We start from the raw sequence: 24,550 nt of genomic DNA on the forward strand, positions 1-24,550 counted from the left end.
TTTTACACAAATGATAAAGTTTTAACAAGAGCTGACCTTTCTAGCATCTAATATCACTACTTTATGCAGTGGATGTTGTTTAATACACAGTTTATAAGTATAAAACGTTTTAGTCAAATCAAGTGTGTCAGTGTTATGAACTGGAAACATTTATTCCATTTTGGCCACTTGTCAATGTTTAAATCACTAGAGTATAAAAATATTAACAGCGAACATTAGAAATATATATTTCGGAAAGGAAATACCAATATTATTATATAAGCTTCAACAACAAAACTGATTTTCATCTAATCGACTGATGAAGTCACTTATTAAGTAAACCTAGGGCTGCTCATTTTTCATATGAACGCTAAAAATACTATCTGATTGTCAGGATTGCAGCGAAAAAGAAGTCCAAGCTGTTTTTCAATAGCTGAAATCCCAATCCTTCAATCATAAAAAAATCTCACCTAAATGAATGACACGATTCAGGTGAATATTGAACCATACTTAAAGAGATAATCAAAAAGAATATCATCATACTGTTTTCTTCTTGTTCAAACAACTAATTCACATTGTATAAATAAAAGTTCAAGTTCTGTTGGTTATCAAGAATTTATACATAACTCGTTAAATGAGTGACGGACATTTCTGTGCTCTACTTTTAGACGTAATTGAAGTAAATAAACAAAATTTCAAGTGGAGTTTTAGTATATGATACACATATATATGATACATGCATGTATATGTGAACATTCAGTTAAAAAGTAAAATAGAATCTTTTTTGTCAAAGCTCATGAAAACACTTAAAAATAAAATTTCCAATAGTAATGATTCAATGCACTTGATCAAGTGAACAAACGAATATAAACAGACTGGCAAAATATACAAAAATAATATTTCAAAAGAATATTACAATGTGTAATTAGTTATTAGTAAATGAGATTTAGCAACAACACAAATAACAGTATTTACAAGTATAATAGGAAACAAAATGAAATGAAAGTAACACATGACGCTTTTTAACTACTAAATTATTTTTAATCTACGGAATGAAATCAATAAATCACAGAGTAATTGGACGTAAAGATGTTAACTGTTTTTTTTTAAAGAAAATAAATATTTCTCTACCAACAGATGCATATGGGACAATAGTGCATAATAGAAGAATGTATACAAGGAAGGTAAAAACAGGAAAAAAAGTGATAAGATAGCTTGAAATTAACAAACACATGCAAACAAACCAAACTAAACGGTTATTCATTTATGAATAATTCCCATCTACTGTTCAGTGTATTTTTCTTCATCAAATATGTATCAGTGCTCTTTATTATAATATGTCTGCGCATATTTATATAAAAGGTAAATAGAAACATATAAATGGAATTTTCAGTCATGGACAGTCAAATCTAATAGATTATGAGGGAGGGAGAGAGAGAGCGAGAAAAATACCAACGACGAAGGAAAGAAAATGCATTAATGACAAGTGCTTTCTTTTCAGAGATGATGATGATGATGCTAATTACCAGTGTTTCTTTTTTTATTTTCCATAATTCGCCGTATATTTATTCACATAACTTCATTGAAATAGAGTGGATCATGAAAATTCTTTCCATCACCAAGCTGAAAAAAGAATAAATCGTTGTGTATGATTAACTAAAGAGGTTCTCTTACAGACCAAATTACAAGCGAACACACCCTTGATACATACACATTTTTATAAAAACAAGGAATTACATAATTATGATAATAAATCGCTGAGAAATTAACATACGCAGAATATCGTTACAGAGCATCATATCATACAATACCATATAGCACAATCAAATTTGTAGAAAACCTATTAGGATATAACTTAAATTTGTTAAATAAATGAACGCAATAAGTAAAGAAATATAGTTATGTACACCTTTATAAAGACATAAAAACCTATACAACGAAGGAAATGTGGTGTAATAATATTCACATTTTACAACTACACCGAATAAAAAAGTATGATGTTATGTACAGGTAATGAGTGTTCATCCTAAAGAGGGATAACTCAGTGATCACGTACACGATCATATGCTCGAATTGAAGTTATTACCATCTCTCAAAGAGATACTATAAAGACTAGTCTATTATCTTCAGCAGAAAAAAAAGAAATAAAAGTGGAACCTATGATGCTGTTAATAAACGATAAATGACTTAAGTCAGTGAGATACATTTGGACGTATGTCATCAGAATTGTTGAGTAAACCGAAAATAGAGAAGCGTGATTTAAGATTTGAGAAGTACGTTTTAATAACATTTACCTCAGAATAAATAATTTTGATAAGTCTTTACTAATTTTGTTTTGATCATCATATAAGGATACATACAAAGGTATTGTCTTTTTAAAGGAAAAAAGGTTGATATAATTAACTATTACACTGAAGAATTTTATCTATAACACATAAGTAATTGATATAATTAGTTAAAAGACACGAAACCAACACAAGAGAAAAGCCCTATAATAGACTTTTTATACAATAGCCATACAGAAAATAGTTAGTATCTTAGAGAAACAAGAAACAATGTATAAAACAAAAACAGATACATATTGTCAACAATGATAATCAATTAACCATTACTAAAAGTTAGAATATGATTACATGTGAATCAATTCAAGCATGCTGGTAGTGATAAATGAGTTGTACAGTTGATTCTGGCAACATATATATCAGTGAAAAGTAATAAAATAAAGAACATTTACAATGATTACAAATAAAAATAATATATTTGTAATATCTCAAAGAGTAGAAAAAGTGGCTTACACTGAGTCACGAAACGTCAGAAAATCTATTTTTTTTTACTCATTGTGATAATACAGATGTATTATTTTTATTTATAACAATCTACCCAATGCTCAATTTATTTGAAATTATCAATTCAAACCTTGGTAATGATATTTACAATGATTATTTCCTGATTTATTTATGTTTATCGTCAAATGATATTCACGGAAAAATGGAGTTGAGAGAGAATTGAACAAATACCTAGGTTTCATCTAAAGGCCAATATCCAGTTCAATTGTGTTTCTGATGTGTGGGAATGATAATGATTGGTTGTCTGCTTAGTCAAACATGTAGATAGTCTGACAGGTGTCAGATAAGTTAGATATTCCCCCTATCCTACTTATTATTATTATTATTACTCACTTATTATTGATTATTCATTGTTGTTAGATTGTGTCGGGTTTTGGTGCGGAAATATATTTACGTTGTGGTCAAGCTAATCACGTGTTCTTGATCTGAGTTGTGTTGACGTCCTGTAGAATAGACACTGAGAGGGAATCTAGTGTAGATATTCGTCTAAGGTAAATTAACGTCCCGTTTGTGTAAACGTGTAAACCCAAACGTTATAACAATAGACGAAGTAAAACCGAGCGTTAATTGTTGATGTGTTAATTTTAAGGAGAAGAAATTTGAAAACTGAGAAAAGAAAACAACCAACAGCTAAAAACTAGAGGCAAATTTACGAAATTATTATTGTATGAGGACAAAGTAAACAATTAAGATCAAGTAAATTAGTATTCACTATTTATTGCACCATATAAAATACGTATGTACGACAATTAAGTGAGCTTTGTCAGAAACTGAAAGAAAAATCTGTGAGTATTTTGTTAATGTAGCTCGACTGTCATGTTTACGTCCGTTCCTTCGGCCTCTGTATACCTGTTCTATATGTAAGAATCAGTGATATAATCTGAACGTCCGACCAGAAGTAGGTATATTAAGGTACTATTTATTTATTTGAACACATAAATATTGGCACAAAGGGACACCAAATATATATACGCCACACAAAACAATGAGAATTCGTGAATAAAAAAAAGAAAAATAATGAACAGATTAGTGTAATAATAATAATAATAATAATAATGGGGGAAACGGAAAGGTACAACCAGAAGGATTCTTTCAGTTAAGGAAGATACAACCACTTTTTATGAAGAAAGTAAGAGAAGGTTACAGAAGGATCGCAACTGGCTTCTATTCTGAGTCATATCTGATAACATCTCTAGCCAATGTGTTACACCATCTCTAGGGCCCCAACCAGTAAGTCGTGAAGGACCGACAAAACCGACAGAACAGTCCTGTCCAACGAATCGAAGGCAGCCCTGACCTGATGTCAAGAAACACTACGATTGCTGGCCTGTGACAAGTATGACGGTGTTCTAACATTTGGCGGAGGATGAAGATATGATCAATACACCCTCGACCAAAACGAAAATCAACCTGCTCCTCGCGAGTTAATCTTTCTCGGGTTTCGAACAACCTACGAAGAATGACGGAAGCCAATAGTTTGGACGCAATCGGAAGTAGTTTTATCCCTCGATAGTTGTTACAGGAACGACGTGAACCCTTTTTAAAGATAGGGACAACTATCGACTCATTCCATGATGTCGGAACACTCTCTATCTCTCAAACTTCTGTAAACAACGTAGTCATTTCCTTAACCAGAAGGCCTCCACCATCTTTAAAAAGAAACGGAGGTAAGTCATCTAAGCCCGGTGATTTGTAGCGTTTCAGTAGTTGGAGTTTCTTGTAGACTTCCGTCTCATTTGGTGGATCAGTTGTCACAGGTCATGGAGGGCAGGTCTGATCGATTTTGCCAAGGCAGCAGACGAGTTGAACTGTCCTTCGAAGAATTCTGCTCATTGTCCAAGACATCGATGGAAATTAGTGATTGGCATCCCATCATCCTCGCAAATTGTTTCGCTCATTCCAGATTTCTTGCTGCTAGTGGCTCGGATGAGTTGGAAGAGCCTCCGGTAGTTACCAGATGCAGCTGCTGCTTCCAGCTCATTAGCACACTTCGACCACCAGGCTTCTCGGTCCTTATGCAAGCTTCGCCCGATTTCATTACGTAACAGTCGCAGTTTGTGGTCAAACTCACGGTCACCCACAGTAGACCGACGGGCTTCGATGAGTTGTAAGGAGCTTGAAGAAACCCAGTGTTTATAAGCGGGACGTTTCACGAAGCCGCAGGCAGCTTTACTCGCCATTTTGACGACGTCATGAAGTTGCAACCAATTCTCATTCATACTTTTCGGTCGAATGGTAGCTAGCCTAGAAGCTAGCTCGATTCGATACTTACTTGCAACAGAAGTTGCAACCAACGTGCTGAAATCAATCCTTTGGTGGCGGTCACTTCGTTGGCCACTGAAAAGTAAGGTAAGATTGGCGCAGCTGTAGCTGATCGCAATGTGATCAATCTGAGTCCAGCATTGAGATGCAGATGGAGGACGCCAGGTGGCACATCGGCGATGACTGTGCCGGAAGTTAATGCTAGCCAGAAACAGGTTGTCGTCTGTGCACAGTTGCAGTAGATGGTCCCCGTTATCTGACCTGAGACCAACGAGTCCCCATCGACCACCTAGAGGACTCTCTTCTGTGCCTAGACTCCCGACCTGAGCAATCAAGTCTCCGGCTAGTACTACAATATCTGTCGAACTCACTTTCTGGAGAAGAACTGATAACTGGTGGTAGAATTCATCCTTGATTGCATCCGGGCTGCAATCTGTCGGGGCATAGGCGGAGATGACGAAAAGACATTGTTTCTCACGCCGATTTCTTCTCACTTTGATGGAACTTTCTAATCGAACATCACATAACCGACTGTTAATGGGGATCCAATCGATTAGTGCTGCCTCAGCTCTAGCGCTTAGTGCGACACTAACGCCAGCAAGACCAGACGAAGATGCCACAGGGTCCGCGGATAAACGCACGTAAAACAAGGTTTTTGAAGCGACAGATGGAGAGCGAATTTGTAGTACTTCATCAGAGTCTTGAATACGGGTTTCGGATAGACAATAAACGTCGATATCAAGACTTTCCAAAGACAGATAAGGCACTACTGTGAGACCTGAGGATTGAAATTCTAACTTATTTAGCTATTAAGTCATTGCTATCAGCATACATAGATCTGAAATCTAACATTAATGGAAAATGACACATTTCACTTGCATTTTCTAGCGTTTCGCATACTTCAAACTGGGACGTGGTGAAAAATTCTACAGCAGGTATACAATTAGTTCATATTACACATTGGTATTGTCTAAATAACAGTTCGTAAGTATTTGGGGCGGTGCCTTAATGGTTAAGTCATTGTACTTCCAATCGGTAGGTCATTAGTCCGGATTCGGCAGTCCGGTAGTACTACCGGTCCTTATACAACTAACTTGGTACGAAGCCGAATACATAAACTTACTTTTAGTAAATGTGAGCCAGTCAGTCATACAAAATGTCGAACTTGATACACAAGTTCAAGCTGCCATATGCTATTAGCATAACGAAATTAAATTCTCAGGGTAAATCGAACAGTAATAGAGGTGGTAGCAGGATTATAAGATAATTAAGAAACCTGATTCCTACAGTAATACGAAGAGTGAATGTACCTGTACCATTGCAAATGATTTTGGGCCATCTCACTTAATTACGCAGACCCCAACCAGGTAACCTACACATGTGTAGATGCTTTAGTTCAACAGTCAGTATCTTCATAAACTGATGCCATGTCTTGGTTTGGCTGACCCTTACTTTCTCCTAACCTATTCCTACACTAGCATTCATCGCCGGTTGAGGTCGCTGGTGGATGGGTATACGTAATATATTTCCTGATAATCCCAGTCGATAGAGATTAAATACCTCGCCGATCGATTTCTCATGCTTACCTAGTACTCCGCATACAATCTCAGAACAGCCATCTCGATGGTCTCAGAATACGCGAGCAACACCTTGAAGGCTGATATGATCAAATACTATTAACCTACGAATACCCTCTACTGTCAATAGCCGTAAATCATGCCAAAAAATATAACAGAGAGAACTGCACACAGTAAACTTATCTCCTTTGGTTGGCCAACGAATATATCATCTACGCCATAAATGACGCAATTTGATAAATGGGTAACATAAAAATAAAATTTATGAAGTTTTGTTTCAAAGATATATTTAGTTAACCAACAGACAGTACTATCACAAAAACTAAGGCTCAAAAACTAACAGAATCAAGTCAATTATCTGACGCTCTTTTTGTGACAATACTAGAATTTTTCACTGAATATACATGCATGAAAATATCTCTTTAAGCCCATGTACACAAAACATCACTCTTTTCAGCATGCATATAGGATGGTTCTGTTTAATAATTGCTTATGACAAGAAATATATTTTATTTTACATTTTTTCATATTAGAGTAACCTATATTAGTATGAATAATAATAATAATAATAATAATAATAATAATAATAATAATGATTCATTTGGTAGGATAAGTGAACTAACTGATCAGACAGCATAACCATAAAATATTCATATTTAAACTAAATCTTATGATTAATAGTCAGTTACTTAATAAATAAATATATTTTAAGATTTACCAAACTATCTAATGTATTCCAAATAGTACAAAAATTACAAATGATTGAATATTCTGTACTAATGAAGGTAAGATGGAAAAGACAATTAAAAAAAGAATGAAGTTCAAAATGGCAGTACTTCAACTTTCAATTTTTCTAAATACCATAGACGTCTAGGAAAAACACAAAATGCAACAAGAACAGTGCAAAAACATTTGCCAAAGCAAGACAACGGATGATTAGAACTATAATAACGAGAAAAGCAAAATAAATGACAAGTTAATCTAAATATTACAACAGAGATCAATTTTCTTTGGTGTAAATCAGGGTTTCTAGCTAATAAACCTTTTCACTACAAAGACCTCAAACAGGTTAGATTAACGATTAGTGACTTTTTCCAATCAACAAATTATTAGTTAATTATTAATTCTAATGAAAATTGGAATAATCCAAGATGATTCCTATGTTATGATGCAAATAATTTCCACACATATACAAACACAAGTAACATAGGTAGATAAACAACAACACTAACATTGATCATACTTTCCTAGCTGAATAGATATCGTATAAACTAGATAATAAGCAACAAGCAATCATTTAAGAAAATCTATGTATCACGGAAAATACGATTTTTCGTTTCCAACTTTTTGCACTGATATAGACAAGAAACCGGATGGACGACTATGCATTCTTTAGAAGAATCAACAGCGTTATACTATCAATCAATATTTTGACAAAATTGAGTAAATAAAAAAAGATTAACAAATGTAGCTCATGTTTACATATGTACTTTTATGCACATAATATCTTATTGTTGTTTTAATATCTAGATAATAATTTTAGGTTCATTAAAAATTACAATTCTATATTTGCATAATGATTGCTATATGAAAGCGAATCACAATACAAACAAAAATAGCCGGAGGAAATACAACAATTGTAAGACAGAAACCAGAAAGCTAGTCAGTGTATGGCAAGCACACAAAGTTAGCAGAATCGGATAGAAGCAAGTAAAAAATAAATGAGAACTGAAATTAGAAAATAAAATCTTTTTATCCTAGTAGAAAATTAAAGAACAAATAATAGTAATAATATAGTTTTTCACCATTATTACTGTACTCATAAAAACACAACTTAGTAGGGTTAATTCACAGATGAAAAAACTTATTTACTATGCAGATTAATTTACAAGTGAACACACTGGCATGCTGGTTGAGCCTAGTAGATCACCGCAACATATGAGAATATGGAATTAGGGAAGATGTAGTAAATCAAAAAGTTATAAGAGCGCAGTTCGTATCACGGTGCTTTAATTTTAAGGGAGCAGAACTAACCTTAAACTTATTGTTACTATCATTACTAATATTAGTGTCATCATTATCACTGTCTAGTTGAATAAGTTGTGCACACTTTCAGTATGAATATTAATGTGAAAAAGGGAAAAGAAACAACAGTACCAACAATGACATAGTTAAGATAATAGGATTTATATAAATAATGATTGTAAACACCATCATCATTGTCATTATATATATATATATATATATATATATATATATATATATATATATATATATATATATATGTGCGAAAATGAAATGCCAACTTATTACTCATTGAAATGAGGAAATAACTATGAGAAAGTCTACATCACTTTCATTTGTCTTAATAATCAAACGTGCTCATAGACGTTTACGAGAATGGTTTATACACTGAGATTTAACAAAAGGAATGTATACATAATATAAATTTTGCTAAACGACAGAACTTTAGTCAAACTATGAATTGTATCATATTACGAGAAAAAACGAAATGAACATTGACTGATTTTTTATCCTTATGTAGTCCGATCAAACCACTTATGCTACTAGTATGTAAGTGAGACCGACATGACTTTATTGTCAACTGTGAGAAGATAAAATAAGCATTTACATTAATATTAATGATAATAAAGCATTTGCTGGTTGATAACGTTGTAGACAGTGAAACTGTATAAAACATTTATGTATTTGTAACAAACTCAAACACTTTAGAAAAATAAACTTTTAATATTTAAGCTTACTGCTGATCATTAATCGAACTATCTACATTTTGTTCATTAGCTCCACGGGATGCTAGTGATAGTCATAGCAGATAGATTTTAAGCAAACGAAGAAAACAAACTAAGCCCTCTCATTAGATATTTTGTAATGTGCAAATAAATTTTTCAAGCAGATACCGAGAAACCCTAAACATTATTTTGTCCAACTACAATAAAAAAAACAAAGTACATACCACAATCAGTTCATTTTTTTGTTTCATGAAGGTAAAAAGAGAAGCTGATTTAACACTTTGAAAATTAAGTCGTATGACTTGACAGGTGTGGTAGCCTATTACATACCCGGGTATTAAATTCATAAATCAGAGACTTATGATTTTAATCTTGGTAAATTTAGTCGATTACCGCAATAAAAGTAATTCTGTCATAAATAATCAACCACTTTAATTTGAAAAGCTAGATATCGGTTCAATTCCCTCTACAATTTTAATCGTAAAAATTATGTATTATATATATAGTGCTAAATAAATAGGTTATTCAAACACAAGTCATTTTACCCCGCTGATAAACTTCGTAAAATGCAATTTATTACAAAATAAAATCACAAATAAACGCGCTTACTTCCACAGGTTGCACTTTAACAGTATTCATACTGAGTGTAGAACTGATTGATGCCTTCTCATTTGAATAAAATACAGTAGTACTGTCACGTTTAAAATTGTCAGGGTAACCATTATTTCTATCGTTATTGACAAATGTCCCACTTTTTTGTTCAAAAGTTGTAAGTAATTTGGCAAATTTATAACAACATGATGGTAATGATTCGGTCAGTGGTGGAGTGCCGTGTGTAAGTAATGGTTTCAAATAGCTGCAAAAAGAGTAACAAACTAAAATTACTTACAATTTAGCTTCAATATTAGTCAACATAAAGTGAAGCGCGAGACGTTGAATTACATTATAACACAACAGTCTAATATCTAGTAGGCGCAACGCTCTAACCTGCTGTAAACGTAATTCTACTGGCATTTTCTAGTAAATTAAGACAGGTTATATCACAGGGCATTGTACATCAAACGAGTGGTTAATATGCAAATTGCACACCCAAAATTCTTTGATCTCAAATACGATTACCAGCAGGGTTGGGATTGCAGGCTCCTAAAGAGTCCCAAAATGGAATGACCAATTTTCCCTGATCGATAATGGTTGTTAAGATGAAGTCAATCTGTGACATAAAGTATGTTTGGATTTAATGACTCCTATAAACCCCCTATGGTAACTTTTTACTAACTGGATAGTTTCTTTTTGATTATCTTAAACATGACAAAATACAAAACAGTTATTTCACTTTTCCTTAACCAAATACTTTAAAAAATAACACACTGACAGGAGATGAAGGATAAAACATACTACTCTCAAACTAGTTATATTACCCGCAATATTACAATAAATACAAGTCTTAATATATCTAAGACGTGTAAATGCAATTATCACGAAGTGATAGGAAAGTATTCTTCGTAATTCATTCGATGTTTTTACCGGAAACTTCTGAGTCTAAAACTGTTTATAAAATAAACTTATTTTATTTAGGGAATATTTAAAGTGACAGATGATAATTATTAGGTAGTATTTCAGGAGAATATTTTAACCAAGCTGATCAGTCATTTGATTCTGAAGGTACGAAAAAGGACTCGATTGATACAGAAACTACCTGTAACAAGGTGTTAAAATAATGTGATTTAGACAATGAATCCAGCGAACGACCTGACCTATTTAGTTGGAGAAGCTGACAAATCACAACGCACAACTGTATTGATATCAAAACCAAAACGTAAAGTCAATCTTTGTGAATGAAACACCTAAAAAAACATTTAAAGAAACCAAAGGAATTAACCAAGTCAGATCTACGTAAACTCAACTGACGGGGAAACTATCATATTCAGTTAATTTAGATTAGGAATGAATAAAATAAATTTTATTATGGGATCTGACAAAAAGTGTTAATCAATACAATAGCCCTGTGATATGAAAGGCATGCAAATTCATGTAAACGATCACTTACAATTTATCGAAACTCATCCAATGAGAACTACAGCAACTATGATCATCAACCAAATCTTCTTCCGTATCTGTATGCGGCTAGAAAGAATAATTATCACGGTTTTGATTTGACATTAAAATAAAGACGATAATAATACACCACGTTAGGAAAAGTCAGACAAGCTAGGAGATTAGAACACTTCTCATATGTTTAAGCTAAAAAATATATTATTGTGGGTTACTTAAAATTAACTTCTGAAGCATAATTATTTAGTTACTTGGATTCTAGCTTCCAAAGTAAGTGTAGTTATGATGATTAATAAATTAATATGACAAGCCACATGTTTTTTCTTAAAAATGGATGACTAAGTAGTATGCAAAATTATTTTCTAACTTAACCAATGACGTAACTGGTATATTGAAAAGAATATTACAGAATATGGTTTGAAACTAGCTAATTAACACTATTTCGAATAAATCTTTTAACACTCACGGAAAAATTTGAATCAGTGCCTACGATGCTATTATTACCAGTTAATAAATTTGATGTCATAATACCCTAGAATTTGTACATATAATTATCTCTCAGTAAATGTCACAATTTAAATAAACTCAAACAAGAAGACCCTAGCTATATTTCGAGAAATCTAGATTAATTTCACACATGTCCTAATAACGAGCTACCAAGCGTTGATGATAATGAATTATCAGAAAGATTGGAAGGAAAGTTTTGCTTAATCAAATGCAATAAGATTCAATTAATTGGTACCTACTTATCTACCTTATATTATATAATTGACCATAAAATCCATTTCTTTGTGATAAATAAAATATCTGTTTTCACCAGAATGTTTAACATAAATAACTAAGAAGGGTTGAAAATTACGTACTGACCGACTGGTCAAAACATTGATTAAGTTTATTTCTGATGAATCGGGTACAACCTCAACATTATTGTGTAGCTATTGGTAGTCAGTTAATCATGATTTTTATAAACTTTTTATTTATCTTACTAAAAAGATCATCACTATTTCTAACTTGTTTTCAGTATAAATTCTAATCTAATCCAAACTCATATACATAATCATAAAGTTATGGGACTCAAAAAACAATGGCAAGAGATTCACTTCATGACTTACTTGGTTTTTACTGTTGCAATCTACACCAACACTAAATATAAACGAAGGGAACAGCTTAATAAGCATTTTACATCAATCCATAAAACAGAAATTATTAATACATTTACAAGAACGAATTGCCAATTAAATAAATTGAAATACGGAAAAAAAACGATTTATGACATGAAGATATAAAAAATTCCTATACTGTAAACTAGAACAACATATGTGAGCGAACAATGTTATTTTCAATTAGATAGTTTGAATCCAGCATCTAAACAAGAAAATCCCAAAAGAATCCCATTAATTTGATAATTCAATTATACACATTTTACATCCATGATTTCGAACTATAATATGGCCACGACTAAACCTGAGTCGGTCAGTCACAGTTCTGTAGCTCAACATGAAAATCAGTAGCTTGATACCATAATCGACAATTTCAGTATCCTGATTCCTTAGGAAAATTTGTGGATGTGTGTCATTCGTTATGAAATCTTTGTAACTATATACATAAGGCGACTCTCGGCCAGACAAATGACAAGAAAAATTAAGCTAATACCATACGATTACGATACGTAAAATTGCTAAGGCAACTGTGAGAAAAATATTTAGTAATATAACATGAACGACGAGAAAACGTTTTTTATAATGATGTGGATGATATCAGAATCATCTCAATAAGAAAATCTCACTTTATATATATACATCATAACCAACATTTTAAATTTCAGCTACTTATGTTAAGAACTTAAAAATTTATAGTGAATTTACGAAACTTCAAGTAAGAGCAGGCACCTTCTCCCGTTGATTTTTACGACTGAATAGACCAGCTACAGAGTCTCTTTAAACGGATATATCGTGCGTTTATGTCTGGCAGTGACCAGCGACGGAAGTCGAAAAGTACGTCTAGCTTTCACGATGAGGATGATAGCTTTATGTTTTTGAATAAACAGGTAACAGGTCCGGATTACATTTGCAACATCAAAAACTCATAATAACGTGCATAACAGATATACCAGTGTTTTAATTGACTTCAAAGAGCAATTTTGTACGTTGAATTTAGATACCCTATACCTGAATTCAGAGTAGTGTTATGCAGTACTGTAATCTACTGTAAGTTTTTTTAAATTAATTAATTTTAACACATAGATTTTGGTGCAAGGAGGCACCAAATACATATGCGCCACATAAATCATTCGATTTGTGTGATGGCTGGGATATTGCCCGGGTGCCCAGACCGAAGCAGGTGGTTTTCTTAGGGGGCCACACCCGGAGCCTTCGACTTAAGGGTCTAATCCACAAGGCAGCGGAGCATCGTAAGGAGATGCAGTCCCATGGTAGCCGGTGTCCAACGACTGGTTCATACGCCGTTTGTTCCTTCAGAATACTGGAGCCCACGTGCACCATTGGTTCGGAATCAGGGTTTTCCAACTACCCTAGGTGGACTCTCCATGTCCACCAACTCGGTTAAAGCACCAGACATTCTCTTTTCGTCCCCTCAATTTCGTAAACAACACCCCTGCCACGAGAAGGCAGTGAGTAGGACTTCCCTAGCAGAGGCTATGTACGTGTGGCCATGTGAGTGCACGTCAAGAGGGAGAGCAGACTCTCCCCACTCTCGGCCGTACCAGGGCATTTGGGGGCTCTGTAAGTTTGATAACTTGATAAGGTTCACATCTGAGTATAGTTAAGTGGTTGAAGGTAAAAGGAGGGATTACGTCATGTCACATTATTTTTTTGAATAACACTAACACACCCATAAAAACTTACGGTATCTGCAATCTGTGAAGTAACGATATGGCAAAACAACCTCCCAATAACACCGTAGTCATAACTATTACAATAATCGTTGAAAAAAACATCCGACGTATTTCAGAACTTGTATTGCGAATCGCTAATGAAAAAGCCATGGCACCCCGAAGGCCTGAGAAAAAGATCATATGTTGAAAATTTAAAGTGATTTTGTTAGATTTATCCTTCCTGTTATTATCAGCTGAAGTAACTGCGACACTACCTGAATCAATTGAATTCGACAAAAATGATGATCCAGGCACAATATTTTTATCACTAGAGTAAGACAGTTGAGAATTGGAATCAAACTTTCGCTTCAAACATTTCGTAGAACAGGAACACTGATAAGTTCGACAAAAGTTGATGAGGGCTGTAAGTGGATATACGCTGACTGCCCGAGCAATTACACATGAGAACAATGCGATAAATACAAATCGAGCATTCCAATAATGATGAGGGAAAGTAAACGTTGAAACACCGATATATGCGAAAACAAAGTTTTCCGACAAGAAGTTAAGTAGTTCAAAAAACTAAATCAAAATAAATAATCATCAAATTAAGTTAATACTTTATAACTTTATCTAAATAATTCAACTGAATAAATAAAATCTGTCTATAAACTTCCTGTATCACAAACTGGTGTCCTGTACGTTGCTACGTGCGTATGGTCTGTTGACAGTTCCTGGTTGCTTACGTAGTAAGATGAAATTTCGCTCTCAGGAACCTGACTGATATCGGATTATTAATGACGGTTTCACAGATCTAGGAGCACGACCACTAGCACAGGAGATAGATACTTGATGCTCGTTACGTAGACTTTTTGTAAGTGGCTTTCTACATAAACTCCGTGCTTTGTAAACCTTACAGTCGACGCTAGAAATTTGTGGGACAAGGTGCGCTGTTTTTAAAGCCAAACGTCACTAGACCCCCCGTTCGTTTTCGGAGAGTTAGTGATAATGGTTCGCCGTGAGAAAAGTCTTATTGCAGCCATACTCCAGTAGAGATGGTAGTATGACTTCACTCATGGACTTCGCACTTGGTGTTTTTGTTCATATTGCTATCCAACAATTCTGCTTACGTGATAGACCTCAAAGAACAAGTGTTCCAGTAAACATACATAGGCCTGGATTTCACGATAAGCAAGCTCGGGTAGCATTACGAATTGGCAAACAGTAGAGATTCAGAGTATATATTGATATACTTACTAAATAAAAAGTCTAGAAAGAGGACAAGATGTTTTTTTCGATATTGAAACATGATAGTTCGTTCCTTAAACTTCAGAAGTGATTTGTTTCAAACGACAGGCTTACGAATAATTCTAGAAGAACTCCTTTACTTAACTGTCACGTGTACAAATTTTTGTGAGAACTTCCCCTTTACTTCATAAATGTTGCAGGCTGCCGAATTACTTAAGTTACCGATCGATACGATTTTTGAGTACAATGTTGTCTATTGTTTTCTAAACATCGTGATGAAATTAGATAACGAGGTATTTCAGGTAGTATATTCAGTAAACTTTTGAAAATATTGTTAGACTGAAAGTTAGAAAAATGTCACTGTAAGCCTGAAGCTGGCTTCAAACATGACATACAGATATGTCATCGGTAAACTAACTTTTACTAGTAAATCTTCTGATTTTTACATATTATTATAACTATTAAAAGGTAACTACTTGGGGAAGAGTTTTGAATACACTCATTTTATTTCATAAACTATTAAACAAATAAAACTTCGAAGATCGAAATAGTTCTTATCATGAAATGTTCCACCCTTTACCTTATTTAGGTGCAAGAAAGTGACTTAACTTCTAATAAAGCTTTTCACAAAATCTAATTATTTAGACTGAATTCAAGATAACAGGTATCATTCTGAATAATCTATTTGAATAAGGATGTCGTCAGTACATCACAGCTTGTTATCTATACCATGCTCCTGATATGTAAGGGATAGCTTTTGGGTAAAAACTGTGTCGAAATGGTCGAAAGTTGACCGGTCTAACCACAAAGCAGAAGTTTGTATATCGCCCATTATTCAACTGATATGATGGGTTAAAAAGGGAAAACTACATTTCTGACTCATTATGAGTTTTTTCTTCAACATTACTTCCGCTTTTAATTTAATACGATGATTACTCAGTTTAATATTTATTTTATTTTTCAGTGGGATATTTTGTTTAGTGTAACACTGATTTCAGTGCAATATTTATTCAAGATATGATATTCTTTGTATTGAATCAACATAAACTATGTTCAGCATGATATATAGCATGAGACTGTTGTAATTTCATGTGAGTGACATTTTCCTACTTATAGTGATAATTCTCTTTTTGACATTTGGTAAATAAAGAGGGGACGAATCGGGCGAAGAAATTTCTTTCCAATTGAAAAATTTTTTTTCGCTCGATTCGTTCCTTCTTTGTTTTCTTAATTGTTAATCAAATGGATGTGCAAATCGAGATATAAATGAGCGTATTTTGAACTAGGGTCGTCCTGTTTTGGGGGTGAACAAACCTTCACTTATACCAATATTCTGTGTTCTTAGCGCTGAAGAAATTGTAATGGATTCTTATTTTTCAAGTACAATTAATAGGCGGTGTGGACATAACATTACCACTGATAGAAGTAATTAAAAGATTATAGTCTATGAAATGACAAGATAGGATGGTGGATAACTATACTGTACTAGCATCTGTTGACCGATCCCGGTTTATATGAGGTACAAAAAATTATACAGCTGGACGCCCGTAGATATGTTATTTGGTCCAAAACTTTAGACAGCAGTAAAGGTTATTCTATGTTTCCTATTATAGTGTGTCTTCATGATGTACAAGGCTAATCAAAACGAGAAGTAATGCACAACCAAACCATCGCTACTCCATGATTATTGCAACTACGTGCGACTGGTCAAAATTCAGAAATGAATGGTGACACTTATGAACGATTTCCCGATCTTAGAAACTATTTCATATATTTATTCGTACAAGTATTTAAAAAAAGGGAAGCTTACAGATTTTGTCCATACTTTAGATTCCTGGGATAGGTTGTTATAAGTGTAGTGTGCTTGAGTCACACCACAGAACAACACGGAAACAATACCTAAAAATAAATGAAATCTTAAGTTGACGTATGAAATGAGATAGAAGTAAGTAAACAAGTGTACGTTAGACAAGTAAAGACGCTATATTGATGGCTGATATAAAATATTTCCATAAGAGAAGACACATGTAAATTCTGATAATTACTTATTTCACTAAATATTGTGAAAAATGTTGTTTGCGCTTTGAATTTATAGGTTTCATATTTTAACATATCACGGTTTCAAGATAAAAATACAGTCAACACCAAATGACTCCACTAGCTGCCATGTCTAAGTTCAGTTCCAAAACTAGTAAGTACTTAATTATTTTGTTAATGATTTACGAAATTTGCCAACAAAACTGACAATCAGTAATAAAATAATAACGCAAATAAACTACTGAAAAATAATTTTGAAAGTTTACGCTAACGAGTTTATGTTACACACAAAGAATAAGTTCGATAAGCTGATGATTTCTTATTGATATAAATGCTGAAAAACCAACCAGTACATCTGTGAGAGATCTTGCAGTAGAAAGCTAATTAAAGTCCATATTGTTAGGACTGAGTTTAAAAAATTTGATTTTACGGCGATAGTTTTGTCATTGTGTAAACGCTAAACTCTAAAATAGGTGTTGACCAGCTATCTTAACGAAGGAAAGGCATGTTTAATCAATAAAACTAAGTTTGTAGTTACTTCTCCAAAACGTAAGTAAACTATGTAGATCCTACATCTAACAAACAGTATCCAGAAAGTCAACAGTCTTATTGTAGTAGTCTTCTAGTTGTTATCCGGTTTTTGATGAATTGTCAGGAAATATGAAAAAACAAACCTAATGATTGTATTGAACATCAACTATGTTCTACTTGTTAAAAAAGTAACATATAGATATATCAAAAAGAATAAAATATTTTTCAAAGACTACAAAAATTTGACAAATTCACACGACAGAGGTTGCAACTGAAGTGTCAGAAAGCGTACGGCTAAAAAATAAATTGAAAGCAAAGATTCAGGATGGTAACTAAGTATAGCATATAATGTGTCAAAACGAATATTCGAGAGATTAAGAAACTAACCAAAAATTAGTTCGGAAAACTGTGATTCAATGAACTTACGAGGAAAATTAAGCTAAAAAAAATCAGTGACAACAAGTGTATATTAAACGTCCTAATGATAGTTTTGCGAAAGGCAGAAAACCTCAGACGAGATTTCAACTGGTATTTGGTGTATAAGTTCTGGATTATACAGTGGCACACACTCTGCAGGCAAAAACAGTAATGATTGTACGAAAGAAGGTTGTTGGGCTACTTCTATTCACTTAAAAGCGAAGTACTTTAAGATCTGAGATTTGAAAATATATGAAGGCTTCTCTGAGTCAGTTCTTTTCATAACATGTACAGTTTTATTGACCGTGAGGCACGGGTAGTTTGGGCCAATAGAAACTAAAAATTAACTTAGGCTACTGATGACTTCATAATAAATACACTCATTAGGATTGACAAAACAATTATGGAGCCCTATTTTCAATATAATATTGTGTAGTCAAAATAATAAGGACGTTAGTGTACACAACATACAGCTATATGTTGATGCAAATAACGAGATTTAGTGATTATACGGATTTCCTCATTTTCTACTAAAAGTAGTTACTGCGCATAAAACAAAACGCTTTGACAGTAAAATTAGTGCTGTTATTTAGTGCATGAAATAACTTGTTCAAAAAAGAAAGAATTCCACAAATTAAGAACGGTACGAAGGTGTCAATATGGGTAATGCACGTTAGAATATCTGGAAAAAATGTATATTTAGAAAATGATCAAGTTTCCGATACGATCAGTTGCAAACAAGCAAACCAGTAACAATATTTTAATGAGTATTATCAGCAAATATAGAATATCTAAATTTGGTTGATAAAAATACGATTGTATACAAAATTAGTTGGTTTGAATTTTGCTAGAATATACATTATTTTACACTTATATGATTTTTAATATACCATAATTAAAGATGGTCTTGTAGGAGAATCAGTTTGTTCAAGATTGTCATTGGTCAATTTATTGATATTTTTAAAATAACTATCTTAACGTAGTTTACTTAATTTCATTACACAATGGAAGGCTTTTTATGGTGTTCATCACGGATTACAGCGTCAATTACAAGCGAACACTAGGCTTGTAAGGATAAGTAATGAGTATACTAATAAACTATAGTTAGAATTCTTTAGATCATAATATGCACCCACTGAAAACTTTTGATATCAAAGCTTTATTCAATTCTTCTGTAATGTGGATTATTGTAGTAAAACTTATCAATTGCGCTATCTACCGAGATAACTAGACTTAAATGTAGCAAATAAACAAAATAATGGAGGTAAAACTTTGCTTTATAAAAAGGATATTTAAGACTTGACTATAATGTTTTGCCATTTATCGGAATCACATAGAATACAAATCATAAAACTACCAGTTCATCAAATGGACGATATAACTTACAGGACAAGTATCAAATATTATTCAGATGTGGTTTAAAATCGAACTAATTATAAATAATTGTAATTAAAATATCGCTCTCATATTAAATGAGACGGGACAGAAGAATATTTATCGCAATATGAGTAACTTCAGATTTAACCATATTTTAACGAGCCAAAAATAACCCGGAAACTTGCATAACTTTGTGTCATTCCTGATCTCCAGGGAGTTCCAATTAAGCTAACCCAATAACAGATTAGTGTCTTTACCTATAACGTTTGGTGTAAGTGTAATAAACGAAGTCTTAGGTAGTAGACCAGTATTTTGTAATATGCAACATCATATACTGCATTTGTAAAACATTAAAACAATACATTAAACACGCTAATTATACATCTTTCTTAAGTTATCTCATACAAACTCCAACTCCCACTCATGTTGTTATTTTGATCGCTTTCCGTTTTCCTTTTTTTCATCAAGGATTCCATTTTCGATTGCTGGTACATACTACTTACATCTGCCCATTTAAGTAGCACACCACATAAGTACCAGTGATGTAACTTATTTAATTAAATATATCTAGCTTATATACAATAATAGTGACGTTTAGTCGAAAATGGTCATCTAGTTATATAGCATTATGATAAGTCTCGCAACAAAATCAACTTTGTTCATTTCAGTACAGTGATCTTTTTCCTGACAATCGGCTTTAGGTCAACTAAGAGTGAAAATAACCAACTTAGCTATACGAGAACTATTCATCGAAGTATAATAAAATATAATATACAAGTGACTGACCCGTAAACCCAACAGCTTCAGCAAAAAGAAATGTGCTATAAGACATTAGAACGAACAAAGCTGTTTCCAGTAGGGGGTGCTCCTTGATGTGTGTAAATTTTGTAAGAAGAGACGTTACACAGCCAATAGAAACGCCAGTGACGAATGAACCTCCAAACATTATAAAAAAGTTTAACACAGAAGACAGGAAAGCGTGGCCATCGAAATTACCAGCAGAAATGGATCCATATTTCTCGATCGACCTGTAAAATCAAATTTACTGTTTTTTATCGATACTAAAGACTGCTTACTGAATATAAGACCGAAATTTAGTAACAAAAATAAACGAGCAGAATGTAACTTACTGGGCTAAGGCAATTGCTAAAGCATCGTTAAGGACACTCTCACCAAATACGAGTGCATACAAGTTGACATCAACTTTCAAGTCACTAAAGATGGCCAAAACAGTTACTAAAACTATAGCAAAGTGATAAATTCTTACCAGGATCAGTAGCAGATATAATAGCTCCAAACAAAAGGCAGTCTGAGAGACGCAAAGTTTGAGACAATGAAGTAATTCCACGGGTGAAGCCATAGCAAATGGTTCTGTTTAAAGTTAAAATAATGCTCTCAGCTTACCCAACAACTAGAGCGGACAACAAAGTACCACCAAATGCATAAGTAAGAACGGCTCCAATATTTTTGAAAAAGTAGCCCTAAAAAATGAATCTGCGTTGGAATCAGACATACGCGTTTCATACTATAACCTGCTGAGAAAATTATAGGAGGAAGTAAAACATTAAAGAAGAATTCCGGGTCGAACGTAGCCTGAAAGTTATGAGACAAATTATAATACCTTGTTGTTGATTAAAGAGTTGAAATCCGATTGCTGCTCAAATTTGTACCGGAACGACATGCTTAAATTGAACTTTCCGTACTGGTCACGGACAGGAAACTCAATAATCAGTCTCTCTGGAGGCAAACGACCACCGCACGCTTCATCATTTTTACGTGAAAACACATGCATCTCCACGGTATAATTTGAAGATTTTATAGCATATCTAAGTATAAGACCAACGGCCAGTCCTACAAGTTATGAACCAAATGATGAAACTTACCATATACCACTGAAAGACCAGTTTCGTGGATATATCGAAAGCGTCTATGTTTAAAAGCCCAGATTGTTATGACAGAAAGAGTTAGAAGCACTACATATACTAAAAGAATAAGATTATCCATTCGGTGATCATTTTGCAGCCTTTGTTCAGTGTGCTTTTCGATAATTTTACTCTCATTTGCTAGACACTCATACGGATCTGACGACGACATTTCCAATTTACCACCGATTGTAATTAGAGTACTACTAACACTTGAAATAGTTGATAAAAACAAACATACCCGTTTTTGTTTAGGATGAATTAGCACTCATGAAGTAACAACCTGTAAAGAAAAAACCCATCACAATCTTATTCATTTTTTATTTTATAAACACATCATAACTTTTTTGACTGGTTCAGGGAGTATTGTTACGTTATGACCTGGAGACAATTGTTCAAACGGCTTAAATGGTTTTGGATGAAGCAAAACAAATTCGTCCCAAATGAACCACTTTGTCTGGTATTTGTGGATCACAGTTATTATAAGGTATACACCTGAAATCATTAATTGGCTGGTGTTAGTAAATTAGTATGAGCCGGAACGGTACTCCAAGATTCGACTACTCGTAAACAGTAAAACTTGTTCCTTTGGTTCAACCTACCATGTTTCACCTATAAATTCCCAGTATTTACCATGATTTATGTGTTAGGATTGACGATATTACGGTTCATGATGTTTTAGCTTTCTATAGTTTCACCATTGTTTCGCTTGTTCATTCTAAGCTGAAAAGATCCAAAAGTTTCATACATTCATGACGAGCGTTGATGATAAAAAAAGGATGAACCTTGCTGAAGCTTTGCTTTTAGGATGACAAGGAATTTATTGATAGTTGATAAATAGGTAGCCAGACAGACTGCAAATTTCATAACCTCGGGAGATTTTTGAAAGCACCTCGAGTCAGTGGTTTGAATTTTTTTTCATTCGAACGATTTCGAAAGATTGAATGACGTCTGCCACCTTTCACTTGATCATGATCACGCTTTGGGATAATCATACAACAATATGATATAAGAAGTGGGTCCTCTTTCCTCAGAAAAATGTAGCTACATATTTCAAAATAATGTTGGCTTTGAGAAAAACTTTCCTTAGGTCAGAGAGGAGTTCGTTAGTTACAGTTTGCACAGTTCCAAAGTGTTTCACTTCAGAAAGTAGTATTTATGGCAGAAGTGTCTAAAAAATAACTCTTATATTTTGGAAAGAACACAAAGGACTGCCACACGTTCAGTACTGGAGATACTTGTCTTACCGAGAAATCAAAAACCTAAGAACACACAGGGTTCCACTACCTAAGCACTGAAAAAAAGGACGGTTTGATTGTTTTACATAGAAATTTAAATGTATTTTGAATTTTACTCATGTGTTTTTCTCTCAGTTATATCAGAATATCATTGAGTAAACAGCATGTGGGCTAAAAATTCGGTAAGAAATAAAACCCATTCGGTATACAAATTTTTTCACCGAGTGGTATCTAAACCATTAAATAATCTATTTAATAAAGCACATGCTAGCAGGAAACCATAGTAAACCTCCGGCCTTCTTCAATCGATAACCTAATTTGATTTTTTCAGTTTGCTGAATCCTTTGGTTATTTCTGATATCCGGTAGTGTTACGAGTTAATATTAATAGAACGATTTTAGTAAAGGTACATGATGTTAATGGAGAGTAAGTGCACTTTTTGTCAAATTTATTGTGATTACATGTTCCGTGCTGGTAGATGCCCCTCGTTTTATCAGTTGAAGAAACCAGATTAACGACCGAATAGGCCTTCACTTAGATTGTGGGACAGAGCAGTTTAAGAGCAAAATTGTCTTTTTCAAACATACGAGATTGATTAGCATTCAGTACGAAATAGTGGGAAGTATAATGACGTGATAAATAAGTAATTAACTTTCATGCTTAAATCTTCTCTTTTCCCATGACCTTGACTGCCCTGAATTACAGTGGCCATTCCGTGTTTGAAGTGCCTGAGGTCATTTGCGTGCTTGTATGCTAGCAGGATTCTTGGGTGCTATTATGTTCACGTGGTATGTTTACGCCTAAAAACCACCAGTCGTCGCTGACAACATAACCTATGCTCTTCTGCTTTTTTAGCGTTGTTTGCTGCTGTGAAGCATTGTTCGAAGTACATCGGTTGGAAAATATCTTGGGGAGAGTCTATTATATCCGAGTGTGTATAACGTGATTGAAAATAAACACACATGATTCTGTAGTTCGACAATCTGTTTCTCACATCGTCCCACTAATAGTAAGTGAGTTTGGAGCCGTTGTATTCTTCGATTAGTGTTAATAGTAACTTGTGCGACTCGGTTGAAAAATTTTACCACCAATAATAAATTTTTGTTTTGTTTTCTTTTAATTCAGTTCCATTTTCCTGCCTTTTTCGAGAAATAGATCGGTTGACCTGCTGCTCAGACGGTTCATGAGGAAGGCGGAATTCAGGACAGTGTTGGATGACTTCCAACACGTAAGATAAATATCCTTATATACTTTATAATGCTCATACTCATTACATACAAATAGAAACCGCTCGTTATGTGACACTTGATTTAAGTATACGTTTGTTGTTTTCAAGTGCGCGATTGGTCGTAAATGTGGGCTACAGGGTTTTGGAATGATTGATAAACCGCGAGAACTGTAAATCTAAAACGACACTTCAGACCCAAGTTACTACATTTCCAGCCAATGCTTCGCGTGGTTCTATGACACAATAAGTACAT

General features: G+C 33.7%; 1 protein-coding gene across 5 annotated transcripts; it reads right to left on the reverse strand.

The window, feature by feature from the left end:
* Window positions 1–210: 210 nt before the first annotated feature.
* SLC9A7_1 (Sodium/hydrogen exchanger 7) lies at window positions 211–22,826 on the reverse strand (the record flags this gene model as incomplete). Of its 5 annotated transcripts, XM_051208838.1 has the most annotated exons (15): window positions 211–1,602; window positions 8,699–8,773; window positions 10,024–10,270; window positions 11,462–11,538; window positions 12,579–12,609; window positions 14,331–14,881; window positions 17,358–17,446; window positions 20,696–20,937; window positions 21,040–21,145; window positions 21,177–21,280; window positions 21,314–21,390; window positions 21,425–21,502; window positions 21,531–21,760; window positions 21,793–22,037; window positions 22,073–22,199. In XM_051208838.1, the coding sequence occupies 14 exons, from the start codon at window positions 22,001–22,003 to the stop codon at window positions 1,549–1,551; spliced, it is 2,172 nt and encodes a 723-aa protein (XP_051074238.1). The 5 variants fall into 5 exon arrangements, with proteins under 5 accessions (XP_051074238.1, XP_051074237.1, XP_051074239.1 ...); XM_035730740.1 differs by lacking the exons at window positions 8,699–8,773; window positions 22,073–22,199 and adding an exon at window positions 22,702–22,826 and having other exon boundaries at window positions 1,549–1,602; window positions 21,793–22,043; XM_051208837.1 differs by lacking the exon at window positions 8,699–8,773 and having other exon boundaries at window positions 17,358–20,937.
* Window positions 22,827–24,550: the final 1,724 nt, after the last annotated feature.

The sequence above is a fragment of the Schistosoma haematobium genome, chromosome 1 (genome assembly GCF_000699445.3).
Source record: "Schistosoma haematobium chromosome 1, whole genome shotgun sequence".
Lineage (NCBI taxonomy): Eukaryota > Metazoa > Platyhelminthes > Trematoda > Strigeidida > Schistosomatidae > Schistosoma > Schistosoma haematobium.